Genomic DNA, 27,329 nt, shown 5'->3' with positions numbered 1-27,329 from the left:
ATGACACCTTGAGGTTCCTTCCTGCCTCTTCATGAGCTAGGATTTCATCCTTTCCTGGGACACAAAGCTGTGCTTTATCAGCAATTTTCATTTATCCATGACTATATAAAGTAATCAGGACAGGCTTTCTTTTTTTCAGGTGTGTCAATACCCTGAGAGAAGAGAAAAAAAATTTTCTTCTTTTTATTTTTTTAAGATGAAGATCCAAAGGAAAAAAAAAAAAAGTCCAGCACAAGGCATGGATTGCTCTGTCCTGAACAGATTTGGGAGTGCTGTTCTTAGCTTGTGTCTCCACATCTCAGCTCAGACAGACTTCTTTGAAAGACAGCAAGCAGTAGAAGCTTGGTCCTTATTCCTGCAGAGGGATATTTACCCTTCCTTCCCCAGCCTTACCCCCTCTTTATGTTCAATTGAAGAGGCATCTTATTCTGAAAGGTGGTGATTTTGAAAGGCTGTGTCTTTGTATATATCATAATATAACGTATCATTTTATGAAATCTAAGAATATGAGAAAGCTGGTTTGGCTTTGTGCCCCTGTTTAATTTTGTGAAGTACAGACTTGAAGTACCTTAATTCTACACAAGCTTTTTTCCCTTTAAAAAATAAACACACATCAACTGTTTACCAACTCCAGAAGTCCAGAAGCTTTCAGAATAAGAGTGTCCCAATTTATCTCATCATGGTTTGGTTTTTCAAACAGATGACAATACTACTGCAATATGAGAAGATATTCTGACATTTTTAACAGATTACTAACACTGAGATTTCATTTCCAAACAAAGCCTTGAACCAGATACCAAACATCAACAAAGTGATTTTAAAACCAGACTAACACCTCTCACTTTAAAAAAGACACCAGCAAATGAAAGCATGAAAGATTAAATAACTATGTGCATCTCCACTTCCTACACAAGAGTTCCCACTGATACTCTCAACCCTCAGTTTTGGCTGGTACTCCTTTCCCTCTCAAACATCACCAGTGCCAAAGGAACACATTTATTTTCATTTTATCTCCATAACCTTCCAAGTGAACTATTCTATTCTACTCTATTCTATTCTATTCTATTCTATTCTATTCTATTCTATTCTATTCTAAAATCATGAGTCTAAACAGAAGGAGGCAGAGGAGACTATTCATGGTCTTTCACAACAGTCTGTTTGAGGATTGGTAGGAGCAGAGGGAAAACATGCTTATAGTTTAATTCAGAGAGAACTGCATGGGGGAAAAAGCTTAGTTATCTAAGTGCAAAAACACTGAGCTTATCAGAAAGCAAGCAGCTTTATCCTTCTAAACCCCAAGAACTTGACATATTGCCTTGGTGACAAACTCAGACTTGTAGAAATTGCAGCTTAAGGCACATTACAAGGTAGAAGAAACATGGGAAAATAGTTCAAATTAGACAGAAGGGAGATGTTATAAACAGCTGGTTCTATAAACAGCTGGCCATGTGGCCATGTTCCAGCTGTGCCATGAAGGTGCCAGTGCCTGCAAAGAAGGGCTTAAACAAGAGAGAGGACAGAGAAGTGAGCCAGAGCTTGCTGGAAAAATGAGCCTATCACCAAGGTCATCTGAGGACACTGTGGAAATATCAGAGACAAACACCAGCACCTCAGATTTAGTAACTTACAGGCAGCTGAGTAACACTGTGGAAAAAGTCCATTTTGTTAGAAATGAGTATGCCAGACCCTCTAAACAGCAGAGCAAATGAAGAGCTTCAGCTCTGCAGGAGCAGGGCATGAGCAGCCACTCTGCAGCACTGTCTGACCACTGCCTGGTTCTGCTGCTGGTACAGGCCATACACATCCAGGTGCACAATGATCCCTAAAAAGCTGTAACAAACTGCATGAGAACCCCATTTTGTTATTTTGTGTGAAGAACTCTTTTCCTCTCCTTGGTTTGTATTTTTTTGTTTGTTTTGGACATATTACTGCCAGGTCAGCTAGCCAAACTGGTTCTGCACGTGCCACCAGAAAGAGGCCAGTTTATTTGCAGAGGAATGCCATTCCCTAAACCTTTTGGCAGAGGCAAACTGCACAAACCAAGGGTTTAATTCTGTCCTGTTACTTGCAGTGCCCTGTGAATTGCATATTTTGACTCTATGGTAAAAGTCTTATTAGCCAGTCTCCTCTGAGCATGTTATGACAATGGAAACACTCCAGACAGTGTTCCTTAATTCCACAATTACTCCAAGGACAGAGTCCAGTCTCCACACAGAACACACATAAGCTTCACCTTGACCTTGTTTGGTGGACATTATTACAGCACTGACTGGTCCCTGCAAGTATCATGATTTCCTGCCAAGTCCTGATACAGAGGCCAGTGCTCAGGGGTTTTTTGTTTGTTTTTCTAAAGAAGAGAGAAGAGGAAATTAAGTAAAAATTACAAGTAATTTTTGAAAATACATGGAACCTTCTCACAATTTTCAGAGTAATTTGTAATTCAGGACCAGTACTTGAAAAAATGGAATCTAACAGCTATTTCTTTTTATAACACATACCCACATTGCTATATATTGAAAGTAACTGTATGGAAAGCCAGCTCTAAGAGAATTTTATCCTCTTAAAATTAATTATAGAGATGGTGAGCATCAGTTCACAAGTTTTGGGGTTAAACCTATTTGTCTCTTTGATTTGGATATTTTTAAGAACAATACTACCTACTAATTAGAATAGAAGCCATTCCAAAGTAAGTGAAAAGTGGACTTTAAGACAATAAAAATGGTGATAAAAATGATTTGTGCAGCTTTATTTTTAAAGAGAGGTGTTAGAAAATCCCACCTTGAACAGCTTTTTTTCACCTTTCCTCCATAAGAGACTTTGGGGGGAAATGGGGTATTTATTTGCTTCCAGTTCACTCATCCCCACAATCCTCTCTCCTTTGGAACTCTCTGGAGTTATTGGTGCTTTGAAACAGAGTTGATTCTTAATTTCATCACTTCACTTGCTGCCTTATTATTCATCTGTCACAGAAAGAACTCCCTCATGTGCCAGGGACCCAAATGTTTATTGAAAGTGCTCCATTTTTGAGTCTCCTCTGAAAAACCATCCCTCTCCACACTCATTTTAGGGCCACCTCAATTACCAGATCACATTTACCTGCAGAGTATTGTTCCAATGTCCTCCAAGTCATGGCTTGAAAGGTGTGCTCCTGTTTCTCGTAACAAGTTAATCACTGGTATGTGCCTTTATGAGGAATAGAAAAAAAATGAGAAACTGAGTGACTTAACCTTGAAAGTGACATTTTCTCCCTGAATCCAACATTGTCATATACACACACAGTCAGGGCAAGTTCTCACATTCTCTATTCCACAATCACAGAATCAATGAACCTTTTCCAAGGTGACAGATGTAGTAGACAGAGCTTCCCCCCTTCTCAAAAACTCATTCACACACTAAGCTCAAGGAAGTGTTAAGTTCAGCTCTGAAAAGGAAAGGGATGCATACCATTCTCTTCCAAGAGTTCTTAGTGTCTAAACCTTAGTGCTAGTTTAATTTAACAGTAGAAATATTAGTAATTGAAATACATGCAAATAGGCAGAATATTTATTACATAGCATCATTCCTGTATTTTAAAGAATACAGTGCCCATACATATCAGTCTTAAATAAAACATTGCGTCTTGCAGACAAGCAATGAATCTTTATGTTAATGGAGAAGCAAATCAGATTTTTAGGGCTTCAGAATGATGGTAAGTATTCTTATGAACCTCTGTAAAAAGCACATCTTTTCCTAACTTCCTCCTCCCAATACCTTTATTATTGATTTCTACCTGGAGATCTTAGGAGGTCTTCCTTGTCCTTTCCTTTGAGATAAAGGGACAAATGGCACTGCCAGCCAACACCTACACCTTAGTCAGATGCTTAAGAAACTCTGTGGAAAGGCTCCTCTCTAAAGGTACTATTGTGGATCGAAAATAACATGACAAGTAAAATATCTGCAAAATGCATTTTTCATAACTAACCTAGTGGAAGGTTTAGAACTAGGTTTGAAAAGGAGATGACAGAATGCTCCTGTGTTAAACAACTGATCTAGTTTACAAATCAAAACACAGGGTTTTTTCCTCCAGAAAGAGCATGATGACCCAGTAGATCAGGAATAGTTTCATAGTTCCTATTTTAAGTAAATTGCTATAATATAATACTTCAAAATAAAGAGGTAGGCTTATCATTTAATAGGAAATATATGAGTTTTTCCAACCAATAACCTGAAAGATCATCTGTAGTAATTAAAAATTACAAAATGAGCTCACATGCACTTTCTGCTTAATCACTTGGTGGTAGCCATGGGTCTTTCCATTTTTGAATTGGACTAAACTACTTTCTAATCCCTCTGCCTGTTTTTAGGAAACTCCATCTTCAATCAGAAGTTACTTTACAGTTATCCATATGAAGCCTATGTAAACTTATATGTTCCATATAAGAGCTTTAGCTTCCAAACTAACCAAAGAACTGTACATGTGCTATAGGAATCATCTCACCTTTCCAAAATTATTGACCCTAGGAGACAGATTTTATTTTTTTTTTTAATTGTACTTTGTTCCAGTTGATAGCCAAAAAAAAATTCTTCCTTTGCTTCATAGCAAAGCATTGCTGGGACAGCACACACCTCAAGTTTGTTCAGTTATCTAAAATATTTTCTCAGGTGGGTCCCTTACAACATAGCTCGTCATCCCCAAGCATCTCCTTGAGCCAGCAAACAATGGCATCCTCTCCTACTCCTCCATCCATGGTAAGGCATGAATTCTACATGGATGAATATTTTAGTTTTTAGTCTTAATCCAAGCAGTAATTAGCTGAAATGAAATTTGACCTGAAATAGATTAAAGCAGAACATGTCTGTTCACTCAGGCTCTCATTGGGTACTGAACAGAACATGGGGAGTGTCTGTTTACTCTCCAAGGACTGCCCTGGAGTGTTCTTCATTTCCCACCTTATACAGGAAATCTCAGCATGAAATGAGCATTTTTTAAAACAAAAGCTTTGCTGTGGGACAGCACTAAAAGATAAAAGGCTGCAAAGCATGTAATGTGTGGTATCTTCCCTCAATGTGCTCCACCTATGAGGTCTGTATCTCTAGATACCAGCAAAAAGACAGATTTTCTCTTCCTCTTGTAACTATTTACTCCTTACTGGTAGAAAGAATCTCTCCAGAAAGCCCTTCACACCCCACAGCCATTCCTGCTCTGAGTGGGACTCTGTAAATACCTGGTACAGACAGATTTGGGATCATTTACCCCGCTCATTTAATTTAAACAGTAGATTTAAACAAGGAAAAAATAAAAGTAGTTTGAAATAAATTAAGTTTGTAAGCATTGTAACTGATAGTGTTTACAATAAATGCTTACCATAAAGCATTTCTAAACAGAAGTACAATGTCCTGATGAATCATTCAAAGTCACATTTCTTGGAAAAACGGGAAGAAGTGCTGTGCACTACTGCTTGTTAAAGACAGGGCAAGGGAGAGGAGGACTAGGGACAAATAGTAATGCAAAGTTTAAAAGTGTCAGATTTAGGAGTGTGGCTGTGAAGTCCAAGAAAGCAAAGAGACCACCTGTGACATTCCCACCACTCAGCATGGAAACTATGTGGGAGGCAAGGCCCTGCCGCGTGTTCCTGCCTGCACCCGAGCGCCATCGACATTCTGAACAAACCTCAGCCTCTCCTGAGCACCACTTCTGCTGCCTTGTACCCACCACTAGGGCACTGCTCATATCTCAAGAGGCTGGCTGTGAATTTTCTGACACTGTTATGTCTTAGGCACAGGAGAGGTATTTGTCTTTAGAAATTGTTTCCTTAAGTGCTACTCTCCTGTGGCTTTACAAAAGCCTCACAAGGGTCACAGTTGAGCTGATCTGAAGTTCAGGTGATGTCATGAGCCATGAACTTCTTGGGAACAGATCAAATGCAATTCCCGTTCTGAGGTGACAGCACAAAACCAAGAACAGAACTGCTGGACAGTCAAAGCTCAAGGTGCAGAGGGATGGCAACCTCCCCATGTCAGCCCTGGCTTGCACAGCTCCGTGCTCATTTTAGCCCCACCTGATAATGCTTAACAAAAAACAAATGCTTAACATTGTCACCTGTGAGCTGTTCCTGACCCTCCCTTTTCTTACTGTGTTCTGTCACCAAACCATGGCTCTTGGTCAGACACAGGCTCTAGGAGCAACATTATTCTGCATATGTTACTTGAGACAGCTCTTTAGTAGTACCAGTTATACCTCCCTGTCTGAAGGAAAAAACAAAAAGGCAAAAGGTGTTTCTAGTGTCTCCTACCTGCTAGGTTCCATTGTTGATGACACTGGACATTAAAACTCAAGTGTATACTACTATTTTTAATATATTTGTAGCAGACCATCTGATTTGGTGCAGTCTTCAACATTCAGCACTACGAGCAAAGTTTGAGTTCCAGGTAAAGACATCCACACTCTTACCAGTTCTTGAGGGCTCTGGATTCACAGGAATCCAGGCTCTGTACAGTACCTGTCATCCCAGGCCCTCACCTGGCAGACACTTATTAAAAGTGAATTGACTTCAAAAGGGATGAATCATACATGTGAAATTAACACACATGTAAGAGTTTGCAGGACTGGGGCCTTAGGCTGCACACCTTCCACCAACTCTCGTTAAAGAAATGCAGGTGTAATGTATATCCAAACTTGACTGGCTTCATTCTTTTTCATGCTTGCTCCCCTAGCAACCAGAATGGTTATGGCAGGATCAGCTTCGTTTCACTTATTTGGTTTTCTGCACGGTATCAGTGGGAATTTTGTGCTCAAACACAGTAAGGACAGGCTGCAGTGTGCTTCTTGGAGTCAATGGTAGGTAGATTTTCTCTCTGCCTTGGATTTCCTGAATTAATGTAAATGTAACCTTTCAAAATATCAAGTATTTAAATTCATATTTACGTGGGAGGTAATTTTACTACCTCTAATCTGATGTTCTCACAGCACTATACGAGCAACTCCCCATTTTCAACCTTTTACCACTGCTCTACAAGTAAATGGAAGCACTTTTACTACTTAAAATATACACAATTTTTATTCAAGACATTTTCCTGCTGAGAGAGTTTCTGTTATTAAAAAAATATTATTCTATTGTTTTGAAAATTAATTATCCCTTGAGGGTGCTGTAAGAAATTAAAGGAATGCTACTTATTTTGATATGTCAAGCAACTGGCCTAGATTAACAGTGGTCTGTTTAGCCTCATGCATAAAGTGAGTGAGACTACAGGCAAATTGCAGAGTTGCAAATGGAAAAGCGGAAGTGCAGTAGTTTATTTCATATTTAGAAAGAGACAAAGAAAGAGTCACTTAAAGTCAAAAAATGTAAGAGACTATCATTGACATATATCAAGTCACTGGTCTATCAGCTGACAGTGCTATGTTAAGAAGCTTTTAAGAAGAGACATAACTCCTGGTCATCTTTACAAATTAATAAATGGAAGAGAGAAATCAGTCATCATTATACAGGTTTGCATGCTGGTTAAAAGGCAAGCCACTGAGAAATGTTACATAAAAGACTGGAAGAAAGCTATTTTTAAGATGAGTGGATACTGCATTGCAGTTAAATGCCAATTAAACACATATAAATTCTCAGAAAATGGGATTAAGCTGATGCAATGTTCAGTAAAATTGAGAAAGTTACAATATTAAACAGTTTAAAGCATTGACTACTCATTATCATCAGTTTTCCCCCCCTTCCCTCTCTGCCACTTTCTATCAGGATAATCTCTTCACTTTCAGCTTGCAAGTGTTTAATAAATAGAATTTAAATACTTCTGTAGCAGAAATCTTTTTAGTGGGTATCTAATTACACACATATACAGCTGTCTGCTCTTTAGCATTCTCCTTTATATGCTTACCAGTGTGAAATGCAGTGTGAGCACACAGCAGATCATCAATACACATTTATGAGATTAGTTCTAAGTCAACTCTTCCTCTCATTCCAACAGTAGAAACAAAAAGAGAAACTGAAAACAGTTATGGTGCAGTTTCCTTTTACAATTCCCTGCATCAAAATGGGTGTGCAGTTTTAAAGAGCTTAAGAGTCATAGTAGGAGTCTAATATAGGAGTGGCAATTCTAAGGAATCCAAACAACAAGCTCATGTGAAATTCCTCAGGCGGTAGATGGGTGCGGTAAAAAAAGTAGGTGCCTGATTTGCAGGAACATCTAATAGTATCTAATGCTTTAGCATTTTCTCACATTGGACCAGAGCCACCTCTATTCAGCTCCAAGGTTATTTGTTTGATTTGCTGTTGGGCTTGTTTTTGCTTTAAGACTGCAGAGCTTATATATTCATGAGGAAAAGCAGCAGGCACAAAGCAGTTTGGGACCATGCAGGAGGAATGGCAATAGCACAGCGCGGCCACGCCGCACTCCAGCTCACAGCCAGAGAGCTGCTGAGCCTCTGCAGCTGCTCTTGGAAACAGAGGAAGCCTTCAAGTTATTCCTGCAGCCCATGGTAATCCAGGACTGTCAGACCTCCCAGGGAGCTAAGTGCAGCTTGACAGACCAGGTGAACCTGTCAACATTAGAAAGCTGTAGGAATATCTGGGGACATTCACCCAGAAAGACCATGAAAATTCAATCCATCTGAGCTCTTTTACAGAAAAATTGACTCTTCTCCTGCCATGATACAGACTGAATGTGAGATAAGGAGCTGAAAGTGGATCAAAGACAAGGAGAGATTATGGTGTGCAGCTTCTAACATGCTGGAAGACCAATGGCTTTATGAATCCCCAGGCAATACAAACGAAATCTTAGAAAATTAACTTCTGATTGCTGATAACTTTTATATTCTGTGATATGGCCATTCCTTAGGACTATACAACATGGAAGAGACCAGTAAAGAGCAAGTCCATGACTACCATTCAAGAACTGCTGACATTCGTAACAGCAGGAAGAGGAAATCCACAAAGCAGGCAGAGCCATGCAACCATCCCATATAATTATGAGTGGGTGGAAGGGGAAAATCAAAAAACCAGTCATCCAGCAAGAGACTCAGGAAAGCACTGGTGGAAGGAGAAGATTAAAACATGTCAACCTACCGGTATATTTTGTGCCAACTGAAACAGTCTGGTCTTGATGAGAAAGGGAAGGGCAGAAAGAGAACAGACAGCCCATGGTCCTGCACTCTCACTTCTGACAATCAAAAGGAGTGATCAGTTTGGCTCTGTTTTATAAGGAAGCTTCACAATAAAGAGTGGAGCCCTGAAATTACGGACAAAGTCTTGGCAGGAGGACAGCAATAATTACCTTATGCTAAAATTCTGCATGCATACCAAGTTCTTTGCTTTCATTCCACATTATTTAAAAAATCTTTTCATTTAGGCTAGTCACATCCTTTGAAATAAGCTGATATGTGTTATTTTAACTGCTGCCATTTACTCATGACTGCTGAGACCAGACAAGACCAGAACACAGGGTGGATGGAGTTGAAATCGAAAATGGCAGAAGGTTTATAAACCTTATATGGAGCAGCACATGAATTGTTACCTGAACTTGATGGCGTTCATCAGTGGGGTAGATCCATATCTGTCTCTGGCATAAACAGTTGCACCAGACATCAACAAATACTCAACTAAGGGCAGGTGCCCTTCAGAGGCTGCAATGTGGAGGGGAGTTCGGCCGTCGTAGTCTCCACAGCTCAGGTTTCCACCCTACAAAGGGACACATCCTTCACATGCCAAAAAGATAATGGCTGCACATCAAGCTGTTGCAAACGTCACACAGTAGCATGTATACATCACATTTTAATTCTGCCACCAAATTGTTAAGCCTGTCGAACATAAAGTTTATCTTGCAGCATTGTTTTAGTGCCAATAAAGATACTTATTCCACCTCCTGCATGTTTCCCACTGAAATATATTCTTTATTACAGCACACCATACAGCAGTTTTGTGCCTGTAGACTGCTAATTGTTCTTGTCTTAGTTAATTCCTACTTTCAAGATATATTTATCATTTCTTGAGGCCCATTACCAAAATCTCAATAGTAGGGCAAACCAAGGCAAAGAGGGGGAAAAAAGAAAAGAGATGCCAGGGAAATGCCTGTTTTTTCTTTGGGTATAACCCAAGTCAGAGCTCCGGGGAGAGACAGAAATTTTGAATTAGCACTGCACTGTGTTTTGCTTAAATATAATCTTCAAGTTTGTTTTTTATTCCTGACAGATTTACATCCAAAAGGTGGATACTATGAATATGCATAGAGAAAGTTAAGTGAAAAGAAAGCAGCACAAATCATTTTAAAATGTTCCAAAGTTAGCAGATAAGAACTTGCATTTTAATCTACTTGTATTTTCACAGTTCAAAAGAAAATGTAAACAGCTGAAAACCAGAGGGGGACAAGAACATACCAGTTCTGAAAGGCAAAGACCAAGAAGTCTAAAAACCATTTGTAACTGTCATAGCACCTTGACTCTACAACTTAGGTTGTCACTTTCCATGAGTATGGCTTCCTATCATCAATTACAGTTTTATTTTAAAATTAATGTTTTGTACACACTGTTCATTCGACATTACCATTTCTGCTATGGCTCTTAGTGCATCTATGTCACCCAGTTTAGCTGCAGCACAAGCCAAAGGTGGGATTAATGCATCTCGTACGGCTTCTAACTCCTGCGAAACAAACAAAATTAAACATGTAATAGCAGCCTCGCGTCTAATGCGATCGACACCCAAGTCATAAAAACATTGCCCTTGCTTTCATGTAAAGTTTCCAAATTAGTTATTTGTATATTTAGAAATGGTAGCATTTAGTTCTTGGAAGGAAAGAAGTCTTGTGTTTATCTTACATTTTGTCAGTTGCACATCCATAAGATTTATACTCCTCTCTGGCAACACTACAAGTACCTGATATCTTTATAAACCATTTAAGGTGCACAAACTAATTGCCATCTCTGTACTGCCATAGCTACACATCAGTACAGCAGGAGAAACAGTGCTGGGGGGAGTTGGAAAAGACCATGTCCTCAAGACTGGATCAATTTTATTAATGTTATTCCTCAGATATTTGTGTAGCCTGTACTTTCAAACCTACACTGACAAGCCTCCTAGGCCCCCTGAATATTCTCCCTTTTCTCATGCTTACTAAAGAAGAACTAAGGAATACATTCAGTATTCATTAGTTATTAAAAATCCCATCCTCCCTGAACCTAAGTCAAGAGAAAAGTGAGTATTTGTATAACCAGTACCTTATTATCTAATTTATATATTTATTATATTTTCTAATTGGGCAGGACTACACACCACAAATTACACTTGTGTAATGCTTCCTTAGTATCAGCTTTCTATGACTGCATCTACAATTAAGCTGTTTTACCCATTATTATTTGGATTGCTCCAAACTGTCAATACATTTGACCACAAAAATATAAAGCAATTCTTCATATCACTGATACCCTGAATTAAAGCATCTGTCTGAGGCTTGTTATTGCAACCAGCCAGCCAAGACAGTAATCCCAAGAGGGGGCTACAAAGGAGAGGGGGAAAACATTAATATGTTTTTAATTAAAAACATTTTAGTTATAGAATTGTCATTGTGTCCTTTCTCCCTAACTCCATATTCCAATTTTCTTTCAGCTTTGCTGTTCATCTTTAATCCAGGCTTATTTAACTCAGTTTACAGCTTTACATTATACTAATTCTAAATATTTAAGTATATACCTCCTTGCTGCTGATACTTAGAGATTTGGCAATCACTTGAATAAACTTGCTATCTCTCAAAGAGATCTTGGCTCCTGTGGGCACAACAGTCATTTCTCCTCTTAGATTCTCACTCAGCATCTGAAAAGCAAGCAATCAAGCCCTTTGTTAGCAGAGGAAAAAAATGGTGGTAGTCTAATAAAAAAAACCTTATAATCAAGTTAGAAAACTGTTTGGAGGAATTATGGAAACTAATTGAATGCAGACAAAAGATTAAAGAAATAGTTACTGTCCCATGCAGACTGCACGTTTAAAAAGACAAAGGAGGGAGAGAGACAGGCAAACAAAACTTTCTTCCAAAGCAAAGAAAACCAAAATAAGCACATAACAAAACACCCCAAATTTTAGAATATGTGGAAAAAAGTTCCCTAGTGGGGTAGGCTGCAGCCTGCTTAAAAACACAAAGATAATGAGTAATGAGCAGAGTGAGGCTTAAGACCAGAATATTCTGAAATGCTGCTGCTGCCTCTTGCCAGCATTCACAAACCTCAGGACTCCTACACAGACTGTGTACATAGAGCTCAAAACAAAGCCCAGTGCTGCCTGTAGACAGTCATGTATTTCCATGGGTTTCCAAACAGCTCCATTAGCCCTGATTTTGTTACAATTTGGACATAGATCCAGCTTTGAATGCAGAAAATCTACAGTAGTAGCAGTCATTCAGTATCCAAACAGGCATGTAACAGTTTGCAGGATGGGTGCCTCCAATATAACTGGGAAAAAAACCCAAATCAAAATGTAAAAAGGTCAGCCAATTCATGTGTAGAGAGTACTTGAATAGGGCAATAAAGAAATGAAAATACTCTAAATGACAGACTCTGGGAAACTTGGAGAACACAGATAGAAGCCAGTCATCAAGAAAAAGCAACTAGTTTCCTCAATTCTGACCATTTTACACACTGGCACTCTTTCAGGAAAGGTTGCTGATGCAGCTATAAAGCACATAGTTATTTCAATTAGAATTTTAAAAAGCAGGATTGTGAAAGTTTGCAAGAAACAGATGTGATGTTGGCAGGAGGAATGCCCCAGGTTTACTTATGTCTAGGCATGCCCTTTATTAAAAAAAAACCCTCCAAGAGCTGACAACACCATAGCTGTCTGCTGGAAGAGTCCCATATACATGTAACTCAGAGGATACCAACTGCTTTGGCACACTTTTAGAATTTGACAGGTTGAGATCATTGCTTTACACAGGTAACCTTAGCAATTGGCACCTGTGCTAAATGCACCCAGTACAAAACCCTGTGTGCTTATTCAGTCCTACCAGCTCTTCAGACATTTGTATGTGTCTGGGGGCACATTCCTTGCTCTTCATGTTGAAAAAGAATCCCAAAATAACCACGCCAGCTTCAGGAGAGCTTCTGTCTCTTGGGAGACTATTGTTTGGTGATATGTTTAGCTGAAGATATTGCCACAGACAACATATTTCCAGGCTTTCTTCTTCTCCTGGTCTCTATAACTCATTCCTGCCCAGGCAATGCAGCATGTTGTTGTTCCCTTGGTTGTGCCAGCACAATTGTTTGTGGGTCTGTACAATGATTCAAATGAGGAAACCAATCCTGCATAACTCAGAGAAATCGCAAAAGTTTTTCTGTTTTTCATACCATATAAAGGAGGTCCAGCACACCACCACACAAAAACTGTGTAGCACAATCCAAAGGGCAGCACATGAAAATGCAGAATTATCTTGTGACATGGTACCTAAAACAGCTTATCATCAAATCCTCACCTGAGTAAGTCAGCTATCTCATCTCAGCAAACTGGATCTCGAATTAAGTTTTAACTCACACACCCAGGCAAGACTGGGAAGGCTTCTCCTGTCCCAGTTCAAATAATCTGCTGTGCAAGAAGATTAAAGTGAACATTTAAAAAAACCAAGCTAGTGTCTGTGTGTTCCAGGGTCCATGAGTGTGCCAGTGAAGTGGTCTCAGTGAAGAGCTGGGGTTTCTGAAGTGCAAATGTGTAGGAACACAGTTTGTGGTAAGTGGGAGTGCGGCTGGGCCAAGCCTCATCCCCAGTGGGCACAGCTGTGAGCAGCAGGTGAGCAGCACTGACAGCAATGAGCCATGGAGTGCCCAGGGACACTGACCAGCCACAAAGGGAACAGAGGGCACACAGGTGCAGTGCATGAACCACGAGGGGGATAAAAGGTTGGGCTAAAAACCCTAAGAAGGGTGGCTGCTTTAAGCTTTCTGAAGTTGTGTGGTGATACTTTGTGTTTTATGGCCCTCTCAGCTCCATCACAAATGCACAAACACATCCACTACCCTGCACCTCACAGCACTGTGTCACCTGCCAGGCATGTTCTGGGCATCCTCACCAAATACACACACAGGTCCTCCTCCTCCCATTTCTGAGCTTTAGCAAATAACTGCAAGCTCAGAGGCTGAAACTGTGTCTAAGCACAGCAAGTGGTACTTTCAGCCACTGCACTTAGCATCATAGGTATCCAAATATGTTTGTCTCAAGTGCTGCTACTGGTTGGAAGATGTGGAGCATGAAATAATGATCAGGTTTGTTATGGTTTTAATAAAAACAAAGCACCATCATGAGATACACATGTGCCTGCAGTGTTAAGTCTGGAGAGTGACTCATCATGATGTCATCTCCCAAAGTGTCAGGATTAAGATTTCACTACATACAAGCACAGATATTCATGCATTCCTGCAGAATACTGCTCCCTTATCTAATTCATAGCTATATGCTCCTTGTATTAAGGGAACACAATAAACAGCTATTTAACCTGCAGGGAAAAAAGCCTGATTAAGCAACCAATGAATAGTAAGAACATTTTTAAAGGGACTCTGATTTTAAAAAGAGTTACAATTGGTTCTAGAATAATCCTCTACTTTTTATGTATTATAAAGTGTACCTCCTCTTAGAGAAATAAAATCTAATACTGTTATGAGTAATGCTGTAAAGGAAGAGGCTGTAGGCAATATTTATTTTCAGAATAAGTCTTGTGTGAATGAGTCTGGGATGAAATCTTCACCACACTAAGATCAGTGGCAAGATCTTTGCTGACTTCAGTAGGGTTGGGATTCTGTCTCTCATAGGAACTTCCACATAGAGTTTTCAGTATAAAGTGTCCAAGCTAGACTACTAACATTTAAACATGGCATTTTTATGGCTCAGTTATGGTCTTCACCTGACTTATGCAGAAAATTATTTTCTCTCCCTATCTTCATACATTTGTTTGCTTAATACAAAATCTTTTTTCCATAAGAAAAAAACCAAAAACATGGGCTGTTCACATTACCGTTCTGGAACCAACTGCTTTTAAATGCAAGAGAAGCTCAAGGCATGAAGCTAAGCAGAAGTTAGCACAGTAGATGTGAAACTTAAAATCTTTCAAGGTCACACTGAAATATTTACCTGCCTCTTCTCCTCCCAGCTAAGGTTTCCCTTGCTGAGCGTGTATGACAGTTTAGTTAGGGCTGCCTCTGGTGTCATATCACCTCCAGGAATTACTCCAGCATCAGCGAGAGTCTGAATAAAAGGGAACAATGATTCTAATTAGCATAGCATTCAGAAATACCTGCACATGCAGAAAAGGTGTTTGGAAGATGAGTAGCTACACAGAATGCAGTGTGCAGCCAAGCCTCCACTCTCTTGCTCCTCCTACTGCCACTGTAATTTTTGTACTTTTTAGTTATCAAATACCAAGCAAATTCTAGAGAAACCTGAATAAAGAAGACTTTTACTTTAAATTCCTTTTCCTGCAATAGCACTGAAGAATTCCACCAAATGCTTGCCACGGTCGCTTACCATGCTAAAAGGGAAAGGTTACAGGTCCATATCAGCTATCTGCAGAGTTGTCAGATTCCCTTTATTGAAAAGCTGCAGTTACTCTGTTTTAACCCAGTGGCATTTTGAACACTGCCAAGTAGGCTGTTCTCACACAGACATATTTACCATTCTTTTATGGGGCATTACTTTGGATGAATTCCAGCACTACAGCGTGCTCACAGCGGGAGTGCTTTCAGATTCTTGCAGGCTGTGCTAGCAGTGTATGATTTAGAAGATACAGCTAAAATATGTAATTTACACAGTTCTGACAAGAACAACTGAAAAAGATGACCTTTTGACTTATCTTTCTGGTAGTTAAAAAATAAAATGTCTGAACAAAAGCAAAAAGAAGAAGGATCTTTGCTATGATCAGCAAGCCTTGTAAGTGTACAAGACAGCAAAGACAAAGGAGATTTCAGATCTCTTGTCATTAAACTGTACCTGGGCAAATCACAGATCACCTTCTTTGCCATAATGTCATGCCTCCCAGTAAAGCATCTTGAATTTGGTTCTTTGCACTGCATTTTCCTTTTAAATACCTTGTATACAAGCTTCAGCTTCAAAACTTGTTGTGGCTTAACTAATATTTTCAGCAAGATACAGAGCCTAATTAGCTCATTAACCACCTCCGGGAGACCCAGAGTAACATTTTTTTAAAGTCCCATGGGAAACCATATACAGAGAAGGTGAGAAATACTTTCTGTCCTGCAGAGCTAGCCAAAGAACAGTTAGGGCTTTTTCAGTGGGTTTGTGAAAGAGGAGGAGGAAGGGATTTCCCAGCTTCCTTCCTATACCTAAAGTCCCCTCAGTTACAAGTTTCTACTGTATAGATGGATCAGAGGCCAGACATTCAGTTAATTAAAACAAACACTTCAAGGGAAGCCAGGGACTCAGCTGACCTACCTGACTAGCTCAAATGAGTAAAAACTGGCCCAGCCATGTGCAAAGATCTTTGAAATATTTCATTTAAAGAAAAATCAAAGTAAAATTAACATTACAGCAACTTTACAGCATTCACTCATGACACTTCCTCCACCGAGCAGTTCCTGATGAAAAGGAGAAGGCATTGAAAGAACAAGTGTGAAGTAATTTTGTAGGACTTGCCTTGGTCAGTGTTCTCCTCACAAGATGCCAAGAAAACAGGGCAGCCTCCAGCAACTGATGCTGAAGCAACATAGAACAAACTCCATACAAAAAATGGAAGCCAGAAGGGAACACATTTCTACACAGTCTTAAAGTGGTTCAATACTACATGTACAGAATCTTCTAATTCAGTATATCAACAGTCTGGATCAGAGTGCAAAAAACCATTTTAAGTGTCTACTTGGAGAATCTTTTAGCCAAAGCATAGAAAAGGGGTTTTCCTTCTTCTTTCCATAAATTTTAGCAGTTCATTTCAAGCAGAAGAGCACAAAAAACCTGGGGTTCATTTTCATGTTGTTTTTCAAATATAAATTAGGTGTCTTTTATTGACTTGACTGCTTTTTCTCTTCTGAGTGAGCTGTTCTATATAATCTGCACATTCCTACAGTATTTGCTACAAAGCACGAGATTTTTGCAAAATTCACTAATTCTCAAAACATCTCCATAAAGTTATGCAAAAGTTTTACCAACATCCAAATAATTGCCCATATCAGAAAATAGCAAGTTTGGATACTAAGGAGGTATAAAGAAAGTCTTACAATATCCATTTGTATTGGATACTCGAAACAGTCCTTGTGCAGATACTATCTAAAGCTGTGTCAAAACCAAAGCTAAAAGAGGCAGGTTTCAGCACCAGACCAGGGTATTTAGGTTTGCCATGCAGTCAAAAGAGAGGCTGGCTCTGCCAGACAAGTGGTTGCTCCCAACAAAACCAGGTGTCCAAGGCAGAGGGATGAGTCACCCTCTGGTAGTGCTTCTTGGCTCTTTAATATCTGGTCCTTTTCTAAAGGCCAGTTAAACCAGCTTCCCTCACACTAATACATGCAGCACATATTCTTACACAGCTTTGTGCCTCTTATTAGTCCCAGTGATGTCGTGTTTTAGTACACAACTTGTGGTAGAAACACACTACAAAATTCCCTGAATATTAACAGTATGTACACAAAACCTACTTTAAGCCAACCCCTGTGGGTGAAACGAAACTGATTTCCATTCTTCAATACAGACAATTCCTTAGATACTGTTCTCCAATCTCACCCTGAATTCAGTTGTACTTTCAGTCAAATAAAGAACTGGGATTTGGAATATTGCTTGCATCTACAGGCTTTCTTCATGCTCCTACATTGTAGCTAAGCAACTGTTATCCTATCAAATACTACTCTATTTGATCATCTGACCCCTAAGCTAGCTTTTAGCTCAATGGAATCCCTCTGAGAGAGATACTACAGATCTAATGCAAAGTATCCTGGAGTGCTGCACATGACAGGAGTGAGCAATCACTAATTTGGGATTTGAGCTGCCTGTTTTGACTATTCAGACCAGGAGTAACAGGATATTGTTTGTAGAAATGTGTTTAAATGATTCCAGCTTAAGATTTTTCAGACATAGTTATTTTATGAGCAACAACTTTACAGTTAATAAACCTGGTTTTATACGCTGTAACTAGTGGAAGTTTAAAGCAAGTGTCAGTGGGATGTTTGTTTTCCACAGCAGTGGGGAATGAAGTGGTTGCACCACCCTCACCTGCCCTGTAGCATAGACTGTTTTAACAGCCCCACGCAAGCACTGCGTGCAGTTCAGAATCACCACTTTGCGCTCAGCTGCTCTCCTCAGTTCTTCCAGCAGATCTTCTCTCTTGTCTGGGGCATTGCCACTGCCATAAGTTTCGAGTACTATGCCCTCAATGGGAGGCTGAAGAAATGCTCTTACCTGGTTATAAACAAGACAGGGAACAGAGACAATAGGGATGTTAGGTCATCCTTAACATTTTCACGTATGGCACAGCATTTTTAAGAGTGGTCTGTTCCTGCTATAGTCTTACAGGCTCTCATGCCTTACAGTCTTCTTACACCCTTCTGTGCTTCCTTTTGCAATACCTGAGACTGTGCAATAAGCTTTTTAAAAATGAGACTTTTCCTCTCTGGCTTCCTTTAAAATTTCTGGAGGGTTAGATTTTAAAATAAACTGTTTTGTACAGTCATTAGCTGATGTGAAAAAAGATGCTATTGATCAAGTGCCATTAACAGGCTGTACTGTTGCACCACTGTTTGGTGCAACAAAAAGGTACAGTTACACTTATGAAATAAATGTTGAATTATTAACTGAGATTAGAACTCCACACCCCTGCCCAGATTTTTTTGCTTTAGCAAAGAGTTTAGTTAACCAATGTCTGCCTAAGAGACAGAGTGTTTCACCTTTCAGGAAAGAACATTCTAACAAAGCATGAAGTTTTTTAACCCTAAACCAAATTGATTTAACTCAGAGCCACTTATATATTCTGAGCCAGTTGACACTGAAGTAGATATTATGCCTCGCTGTAAGAGAATGCTGTCAGAGGATGCCTAGCAAAGTCCTCTTCCTAGAAAGATGTATTTTCAACCACCTAGATATTTCCTTGCTGATCACATATGCTAAATGCAACACACTGTAAACCCCCATGAGGCTAACTATGCAGTTGGTGTTTTATTGCAAATATACCACCCCTCTGTCTTTCCATCTGCTCATATTCACCTAGAAAGAATACTGATATAATTGGGGAGTGCTGCTTAAACTACTGGATTCAATTTAAGAAGGCAAGAGCCACAAAAGACCTGTCAATTTAATGGAAGTAATATTAGACAAAAACTTAAAGACTAATTTACCTAAAATCACAGCCTGCAAAATAATTTCTAAAGGCAAAAAAATTGCACTTCTCATTTTCAGCAGCAATATCTCACTTTTCATTTTCAGCTCTGTATGAATGCTGAGGGTCATGTGAACCATCAGTGTGAGTCAAAATGAACCTTTAAAAAAAAAAGAGTTGTAGAAATAATCACACTCCACCCACCATATTCTCTATTCTTTGACAAGATATCTATTAATAGGCCTCAATATGCACCAGGATAATATTTTCCTAGTCACTGTAGCTTGCACCTCTCTAGAAAACCACACTTGACCTATTTATGAGTCCTGATAAGAAATTAATTTTAAGTTCCAGAGCCCAGGCAGTTTATGCAAAAGATATTTGAAAAGCTTTTATCATTTATGGCATATGGAAATAGGCTTGAATGCCCTGATATTTCAAAAAATGCTTATCAGAAGAAGACATATGCTTTCCCTTCCCTCCAAACCCCAACCACTGCTCCAAACAATGCAACTTTCCTACAAGTGTTTGAACATCACTTCAGCCATTTCCAAAGTGAAGTGGGGACACTTACAGCAGCAGCTGTGATTCCTGGGAAGATCCTCAGAAGTCCAACATTCCTGTTCATATTGGTGTGAACTCGGAATTTCTTTTTGGTATTGGCTCTCCAAACCGTTTCCCAGTTAACTGTTAAGAGAAGTGGCCTTTTTAATTTAATATTAAGAGATCATATTAAGTACACTTGTAGTACTTGATTCTTACAACTCTGTTTTTAAAATTGTTCTTAGGCAGGGAATTCATGAAAGACAACACACTTTTTAAAGAGGAAATGAAGGCTCATTTAAGACAGAAGAATTAGCAGCTGATCTGGCATAGGTGAGATATTTACTTGTCATACACTGACCTGAACTTCACTGTTATGTAGTTGGCCTGATACAAGCCTGGATTCATGTTTGAAAAATAGACCTTGATCTTCTCAGATGTAAGAGATGACAAATGCAGTTACTGTTGCTGCTGATCACCTCCAGAGTTTATTAGGTAGTTATTAATGATTAAATAAAATAGCAAGGATTCAATTAACTCTGATTATACATTTAGAGCCAGAAGCCAGCTGTTTAACTAATAGTTTGTTTGTGTTGCATTATTAGAAGCCAAGTCATGCATTATTGATTTCAAAATTTTACTACTTCAGTGTAGGAGTGCAGCATTGGTAACGCTGACGGCTCCTACAAGGCAGTGGAAGAGCTTTAACAAACAGCAGCCAACAGCTCAGAGGATTGTGCCTCCATGAAGATAGATCATGCTGTAAAGCTGCCTGCTTTCCCTTCATGAGCTAAGCTTTTGAGATTTTGGAGAAACTCCCAAGCAGCAAGACAGATAAAAGATCTGCGTGCATAATGCCGACTTGCTCTCAGCCATGCAGAGAGTTACTCACACCAATTACGGCTGCAATTTCTTGCAATCAGCAGACAGCCACTTCCAAAAAAAATATAAAAACCAAGAATAAATTTAAAAGCCTCAATTCGGGCCTGCTTTATTGCCACACTACCAGAGACACTAAAAACTATATAATCCATTAAGTCAGGACAAAAAATAGCATTCTCCTATAAGACTCTATGAAATTTTCTTCCCCGTCAGCAACTAGAGTCTCTTCTTTCTAAAAACTGCCATAAGCCATTAACCAGGTCACAAGCAGTTGGCCTGGCATTTCTTTATCCATCCAGTCACACTTCAGCACATGGATTCCTACTGCCCTGAGAGTGGGAGAACAGAAATATAAACCATTTCTGCAGCTTCTTTCTGATAAGCTGTCCAGCATGATTCTGAAACCACCTGGCTGGACTTAGTAGCTATCCAAGTAGCTCTCAAAGGCTTCCAAGAGCTTTCCAGAGCCATTTAGAGACCTGCAGGAGGAACCCAGGGAAGTGCAGAGCCTGTGCATTTGTTCTGCATGAGGTTCATGGGCCTGGCTAACCACATTCAACATGAGGACTGTTAAGAAGCAGCACTGTTTAGCAATAAATCCATTCCTTAAGCCTTCTAAAAATAGGTTAATTCTTTAAAAGCAGCCTCCTCTATAAGAAGGGGTGGCAATAAAATTGTATCACAGCTTGCTTTTCTTTTATCCTCCATAAGGTAGGAGTCCCTGCCAAAACTTCACAAATGAATTCTACTACGTTTGGCAACTGTGAGCATCCCTGATGCCTGCAACCAACTTGAAGAATGAACTGAGGAAACCTGCCTTGGCATGGAGCACTAACACACTGCCAAAAACAGAAGACCAAGGAAAGAGATCAGAGGACAGGTTCAGAAGTCAGACCTACACCAGGCCTATACCTGTACTCTTGGAGTACACTCTACCAAATAACATCTCCAAGATAAATTTAATGCATGCAGACATAGTATAGTGATGTAATTCCAAATTATATTAAAAAGAAGATAAAGATTGCCCTTCCCCTGAGTTAACATTCACTTGGTCATGAACCTCATCAGCCTACATAACGTGTTTGGTGCTGCAGACTCCACAGATGTCAGTTTTCCATTTGCCAAACAAATCTAAAAGGCAGAAAAGGCAGATGTGATGCAAGAGCCAAAGACAAACAAATATACATAGAAGACTGATTTCATCTCAGATTTACTCAGAACTGCTGTAAGTGAGGCAGGACACCATGCAGGGGAAAAAAGAAATTAGAACACATCCTTTGCATCCTCCATCTCAAAGTTCACATCCCCAAAAAGGAACAGTATTTATGTCACATAGGTAAGTTCAAGCATCTTCATTGTACTGAATAAACCAGCTGTCTTGCTGTGTCATGTCACACAGCAATCTTCTTCTTTTGTTAAGTCAAAGAGCCCAAGAACATAAGAATAACTAACAGTTCTTAAGTAAGAAATTCATATACAAGCAAGTGAAGTGCAAAAAGCATTTTATTAATCACAAAAAACACAATTAATCTTGGTGTTCCCACCTCTTTTTTATCTTATGGGTAAGAGTGATTAATTAGGGATACTCAGTTTTGGCACAGCACAGAAAACAGTAACCTGCTCTGACTTGGGTGGCCTGTGCTTGTGAAGAGTTTAACTGATACAGCACAATGCATCATGTAAATTGGGATGCAAAAGTGAGGAACAAAGACAAGCTAGCTACTGGTGTGGCACAGCAGAAAGAACGTTCCTAAAGCAGTATACATAAAATAAAGAAGTAATGGCTATTTACAGACTATATTCATAATGGCTTGGGATAGATTGCTCTATTCAGGGAGACTGCATTCAAGATATTAAAGCCTTCTGTTTACTCTTCCAAATCAAACCATCACATAAACAATAGTCTGATATTTCCAATCTCCCCTTCCATAGCAAACACTACAGCCTCTTATCCTGGGGTGACTTTATGATGGTTGTATCATACTGCCAAATTACTGCCAAAAAATTACATCCTTATCTTATGCAGCTTTATTCACACACATACACAAAATATGGTGATTGGGTTAGTGCAAAAAAACCTCCCAACCTGACTTTAAAAAAAAGTAACTCTACACAGATCAGAAAGCAGAAAATCCCCCTGCTGTTAACACAGTGCAGGTTTCAACTTATAACAGGAGAGCAGCAACTCAGAGTGACACCTCCCTTAGGAGTGGTGACTGAATTCCGAGTTATGAAATCAAACAAGAAATACAGCTTTTCTTGATTGCAGAGCTGCAGACAAACAGCAGTGCTCTCTTCTCATCTCTCTCTGCAGGGCTATGGGTGAGCCCTACCATTATATAAACTGCCCCAGAGTTCACTGTGATTCACAGCAGCAGCAGCTGAGGAGTGGGGAGCACAGGCCAACCCATGGCTGCAAACTCCTGCAGGAGGCAAACGAGCACAGACCCCCTTTCTTGGCAGTTTGTTATAAAACAGTCAACATGCATCTTTGGGAATTAATATTTCAACTGACTGGTGTCATTGCAACAACCAAGATGCCTCCTTAGAAGGGAGCAGGGATGGGGACCAAAATCACTCCAGTGGATAGAGCTGGTATATGCCTTCATACATAAATGACCTGGGCTTTCTATATAAATTACCAACTAAGATGCACACTGTGCCAGTGACTAACAGCTTCTCTCTAATGAGATTTGTGGGTAGATGAGCCCAAAAGGGCCTTCTAACTGTTTGCTGCTGTGCCACATCTGCTCACACAAGCTCTGTCCCCTACACAGGTTTTCTTTCATCCTATGGTCCCAAACACATGCACCACTCCAGAAGTTACATGCATGTGGGATGAAATAATGCCAGCCACAGTAATAAAGCAAGTTTCATGTGTGCTTCATTAGAACAATCAAGAATAAAGCAATCAATTACAAAATATGCTGAGAATCTTTACAGATCTCAAGAGAAATAGTCTTCCTTGTCACTTCTGTTTTCAAAATATGGGAGAAATCAGGTAATGTACTTTATCTGATATGCTTTGAAATTTTAGAAATATTTCTTATTATTTCCATACTGTCCATTTTATACAGAGATTCTGATTCTGTTGCAAAAGTATTTTCCATCAGCACTGGTTTTCTTACTCAGGAGTGGGCTAGAATTTTTTAATTTCTTACAGGATTTTCCTGTGCTAAGTTGAAAAGCCTAAGGAAGTTGATACACTTGCTCATCTAGAACTGGGTAACAACTCCTATGCAGTGCTAACAAAGCTAAGGATCTGACTGAGAACACAGCCAGTTACAGGATTAGAAATCCACTGGGAGCCTCATCTAAAAAGGGAACAGGATAAGAAATGGATATCATAAATGAAGCAGAGAACTGGAAGGGTAAGGGAGGGAAGAGCACTAAGCTTCTCCCTCTCCTCTCTAGCTCTGAGGTAGACTGTTAACTTTATATGTTTGCTGAGCCACGAACAGAATGTCTTATTCCTGTGCACCAACCCATGATCCCACTGTGCTCCCACTTCCTCCATCCTGCCATCTCTCCCCTTCCGCTTCCCTGGAATTTTCATTCCCAGCTTTGTTAGAACCAGGGAGCCTGAGGAACAGTTTCTGCACATGGCCTACTCCTCCTGGCATCCTCAGGCTGCTCTCTATAGTGCTGAATCAGCCAGAGCCAGCCCTGTCTACAGGAGGATTAAGACATATTACATACAGTCATTTGGAAAAAAAAAAAAAGTTAAAATATGCTAGATTTGTTTGGTTTGTTTTTAAAAGCCCAAGTGGTTCCTTGTCTCTATGAAAGCTTCATACAAGGACTGTACAAGACAGAGATGTTTCAAACAATTACTTTGGACAAAATAAAGCAGCACCAGTAGATTGCCCTTACTATAAACTATGTTCTTTCAAAATGAAACAATCCTTCAACAGTGACACCGTCATCTTGGATAAATGATGCTACTCTAACTGGGTAATCAACTGAGGCAAATAAAAATAGAGCCTATCACACCATCAGTTTTTAAATCAGAAATTCCCACTGATCCCAATGAGGCATTTACTGAAAAGATAACAGGTCCCAATATGGGCCAAGGGAAGTGCTTAATAACGTTCTCATTTTTCTACACTAGATAAGGAATCACAAAACAATTCATTCAAATCCAAGAGAGGAATAGCATGCAATTTGCAGCTTGATTTCATTATTGATCAGTCAGTAAACGGAATTTATTCATACCCTGTTTGATGCAGTTCATAAAAACCCAAGGAAGAAGATTCTCCCCAATTTACTGCAACAATCAACTGACAGCACTTCTGCTGATTTCAGAGACATCTGACACAGCACAACAGTGGCAGACTCTCTGCCTGGAGATGTCTCACAGGCAACTACAGTATTTCACAGGCTTCCTCACTTTGTATCTGGCTGTGGCAAACTGATCCTGAAACGTTGTTAAGTGACTCCCAGTCATTAGGTGGAAGAGAGAAGTTTATTTTTCCAGATTGCAGAGTGCCTTTCTCTGGAAGTAGAACCCATTCAGAATGGCACACTGCATGGCACAGGGCTGGGTCCCCTACTGCCACTAATGGCACTTGGCTGAAGAATTCAGGAACTGTCCCCATTTTTTTTTCTAATAATGGAGACTGTCACCAAGTCTACTCCTCTTTAATATCTATTCTATACAAAAGCAGCTCACATGTTTTTTAATGTTTTCTGGCAGGTCCTCATTTGGCTAGATTCCAAGTGTGTCTCTCTTCTCCAAAGAAAGGGTGTCATTTATCCAAGAACATTTAAAAACTTTGTAAATGGGTACTGAAACCCTCAGGTAGCTTTTCCCCTTCTTAAGAAACAGACACATAAAAATTACAGGGAGCCTGAGAAAGTTTGGGGAAAAAAAACACTTTTTAGGTCTGCTGCTGTCAGCGTTTGCAGTTCAGGCAGGTCCTAAATATCCAGTAAAGCATCTTGCACAATGACATGCAGCAGAGAATCTGTAGAAGCTGGAAGTACTCTGCAATGACTTTTTTCCCTGATTTCAGAGCACAGCATGGTCATTAATGAGATGAAACTCTTTGTTCTTTCAGTCCAAACTCCCTCATTTTATCTTTGGAGCCAGCTTTTTTCTGACACAGGGGCAAACTTCCCTCTGGTTAATCTGGATCTTTAGTCAAAGTCAGCCTAGCTCACATCTATATTCAACAGATAAATGCAGTTGAGTCACAAAGTCTCAGCCTTACTAATATTTAAACAGATTCAGAGCAGATGAAGTGAAGTCAAGCTAGAGGACTTTCAAAGATATTTGACTTTAAAAACGATGTTTCAACTACATAAGCACAGGTTCTTTTCAGCTACAGTTCTATTGCATGCAGCATAAATTACATGGCTTAAGAGATGATGTTGCTTACTTGTAATATCAACCTCAGCATTTGCAAGTGGAGGCAGGTTAGGTGAGGAAAAGGCATTGAAACTCCCAGCATCCACCTTAGTCACCCTATTTCCCCTGTACAGTTTATTATAAAAATACAGGCACACCTGCAAGACAAGTAAAGAAACAGGTCTATGAATAAGCCAGTAATTAAAAGATGCAGTAGATAAATACTGTAGTCCATCCTTTATAAAGTGTTTTCTAAATCTTTAAAGCAACTCAGAGGCTAGTAGATGTTTACAAGTCTAACCCTTTCAAAAAGTGTTGGCACTTCTGTCACACATTGGTTTAAGAATTTAAGAACAAAATTAAGTTCAAGTCAAGAGCTAACTAGTTTCATAATCCTCTCATGAGGCTTACTCTAGGAGACAGCAAATTTGCCTGAGTCCACTTCAGAGATGGAGGAAAGAAATAGTGTGAGCTTTTTAATAAATTCATCAGTTATGTATAAATTCAGTGTCCAAAACCTAACAAAAGGCCTGGTGAAAATGAGGATAACTTCCAAGAGTTACCACGCATTATGTTCCTTCTCAAGTCTATTAAAGTTTGTCAATTTGAAGGAAAAGAGATACCTCAAAGCTGTTATCAGTTATGAAGATCTTGGCCAGTCAGCTGTTGCTGTTGTCTTACAAGAATTGGCTTTGAAAGCATGGCAGAAGTAAAATAAGGTGTAACCTGACCCATTTTCTCTCTGAGTTTTGAGCAGCACAGCACACACAGCAGGGTACTGAGACTATGGAGGTGCCTCCATGTTCACCAGGTGTATCACTCTCAACACTTCAATCTTCAGGAACACAGCTAGAAGACACTCCTACCAGTTCTATAGTGACTGGAGAAGTTCAAAGTAACATTCAGTTAAAAACCAGACTTACAGGTACATTTCAGACTTGAGAGTCTTTCTGGATTGCGTATGGACAAATGGAATATGACCAATGTGAGACCAGCACGTGCTTTGCCATGCAAGCACTGTTACCTCAGTTGAAATCCATTCATCTTCCTGATTAAGTGCAATTCCTTACTGCCTACCAGATATTTAGTGAGTGTTTGTGTCCTGGCTAGAGGGAGAAATGCAGCTTCTTAGATGGTCTTCCCAGCAAACAGACCTCAGGAATCACGAACTGCCCAGCCATCAGCAGTGCCCCCAGAAGGTTGTCACGGCCGTCATTCTGCAGCTCATAAATGGGCACCTGAAGAGCAGAGACTGGAATTACACCCTGGCCCTTATGTAAAGCCTACACAGCAGAAA

At 39.7% G+C, this 27,329-nt stretch overlaps 1 protein-coding gene across 3 annotated transcripts in view; it reads right to left on the bottom strand.

Annotated features, from left to right (window-relative positions):
* Nucleotides 1-27,329, bottom strand: part of ASPG (asparaginase) — a 44,749-nt gene that overhangs the window by 5,281 nt on the left and 12,139 nt on the right. The window contains exons 5-14 of one of the 3 annotated variants that reach the window (XR_013182901.1): nucleotides 27,187-27,270; nucleotides 26,064-26,190; nucleotides 19,832-19,944; nucleotides 18,159-18,344; nucleotides 15,078-15,191; nucleotides 11,664-11,783; nucleotides 10,521-10,616; nucleotides 9,496-9,659; nucleotides 9,048-9,141; nucleotides 3,097-3,183 (exon numbers count right to left, since the gene is read on the bottom strand). Coding sequence is in view for 2 of the 3 variants with exons in the window: in XM_054634848.2 (XP_054490823.2) it covers nucleotides 3,097-3,183; nucleotides 9,496-9,659; nucleotides 10,521-10,616; nucleotides 11,664-11,783; nucleotides 15,078-15,191; nucleotides 18,159-18,344; nucleotides 19,832-19,944; nucleotides 26,064-26,190; nucleotides 27,187-27,270 (1,091 nt within the window). In the remaining variant the exon portion in view is untranslated. Of the gene's footprint in view, nucleotides 1-3,096; nucleotides 3,184-9,047; nucleotides 9,211-9,495; nucleotides 9,660-10,520; nucleotides 10,617-11,663; nucleotides 11,784-15,077; nucleotides 15,192-18,158; nucleotides 18,345-19,831; nucleotides 19,945-26,063; nucleotides 26,191-27,186; nucleotides 27,271-27,329 lie in introns of those variants that run through there. The other 2 variants (XM_054634848.2, XM_077180761.1) reach the window with 2 other exon arrangements.

Source organism: Agelaius phoeniceus, chromosome 6 (genome assembly GCF_051311805.1).
Source record: "Agelaius phoeniceus isolate bAgePho1 chromosome 6, bAgePho1.hap1, whole genome shotgun sequence".
Classification (NCBI taxonomy): domain Eukaryota; kingdom Metazoa; phylum Chordata; class Aves; order Passeriformes; family Icteridae; genus Agelaius; species Agelaius phoeniceus.
Note: the sequence above shows the minus strand (reverse complement) of the source record. Positions and strands in the feature narration are given on the sequence as shown.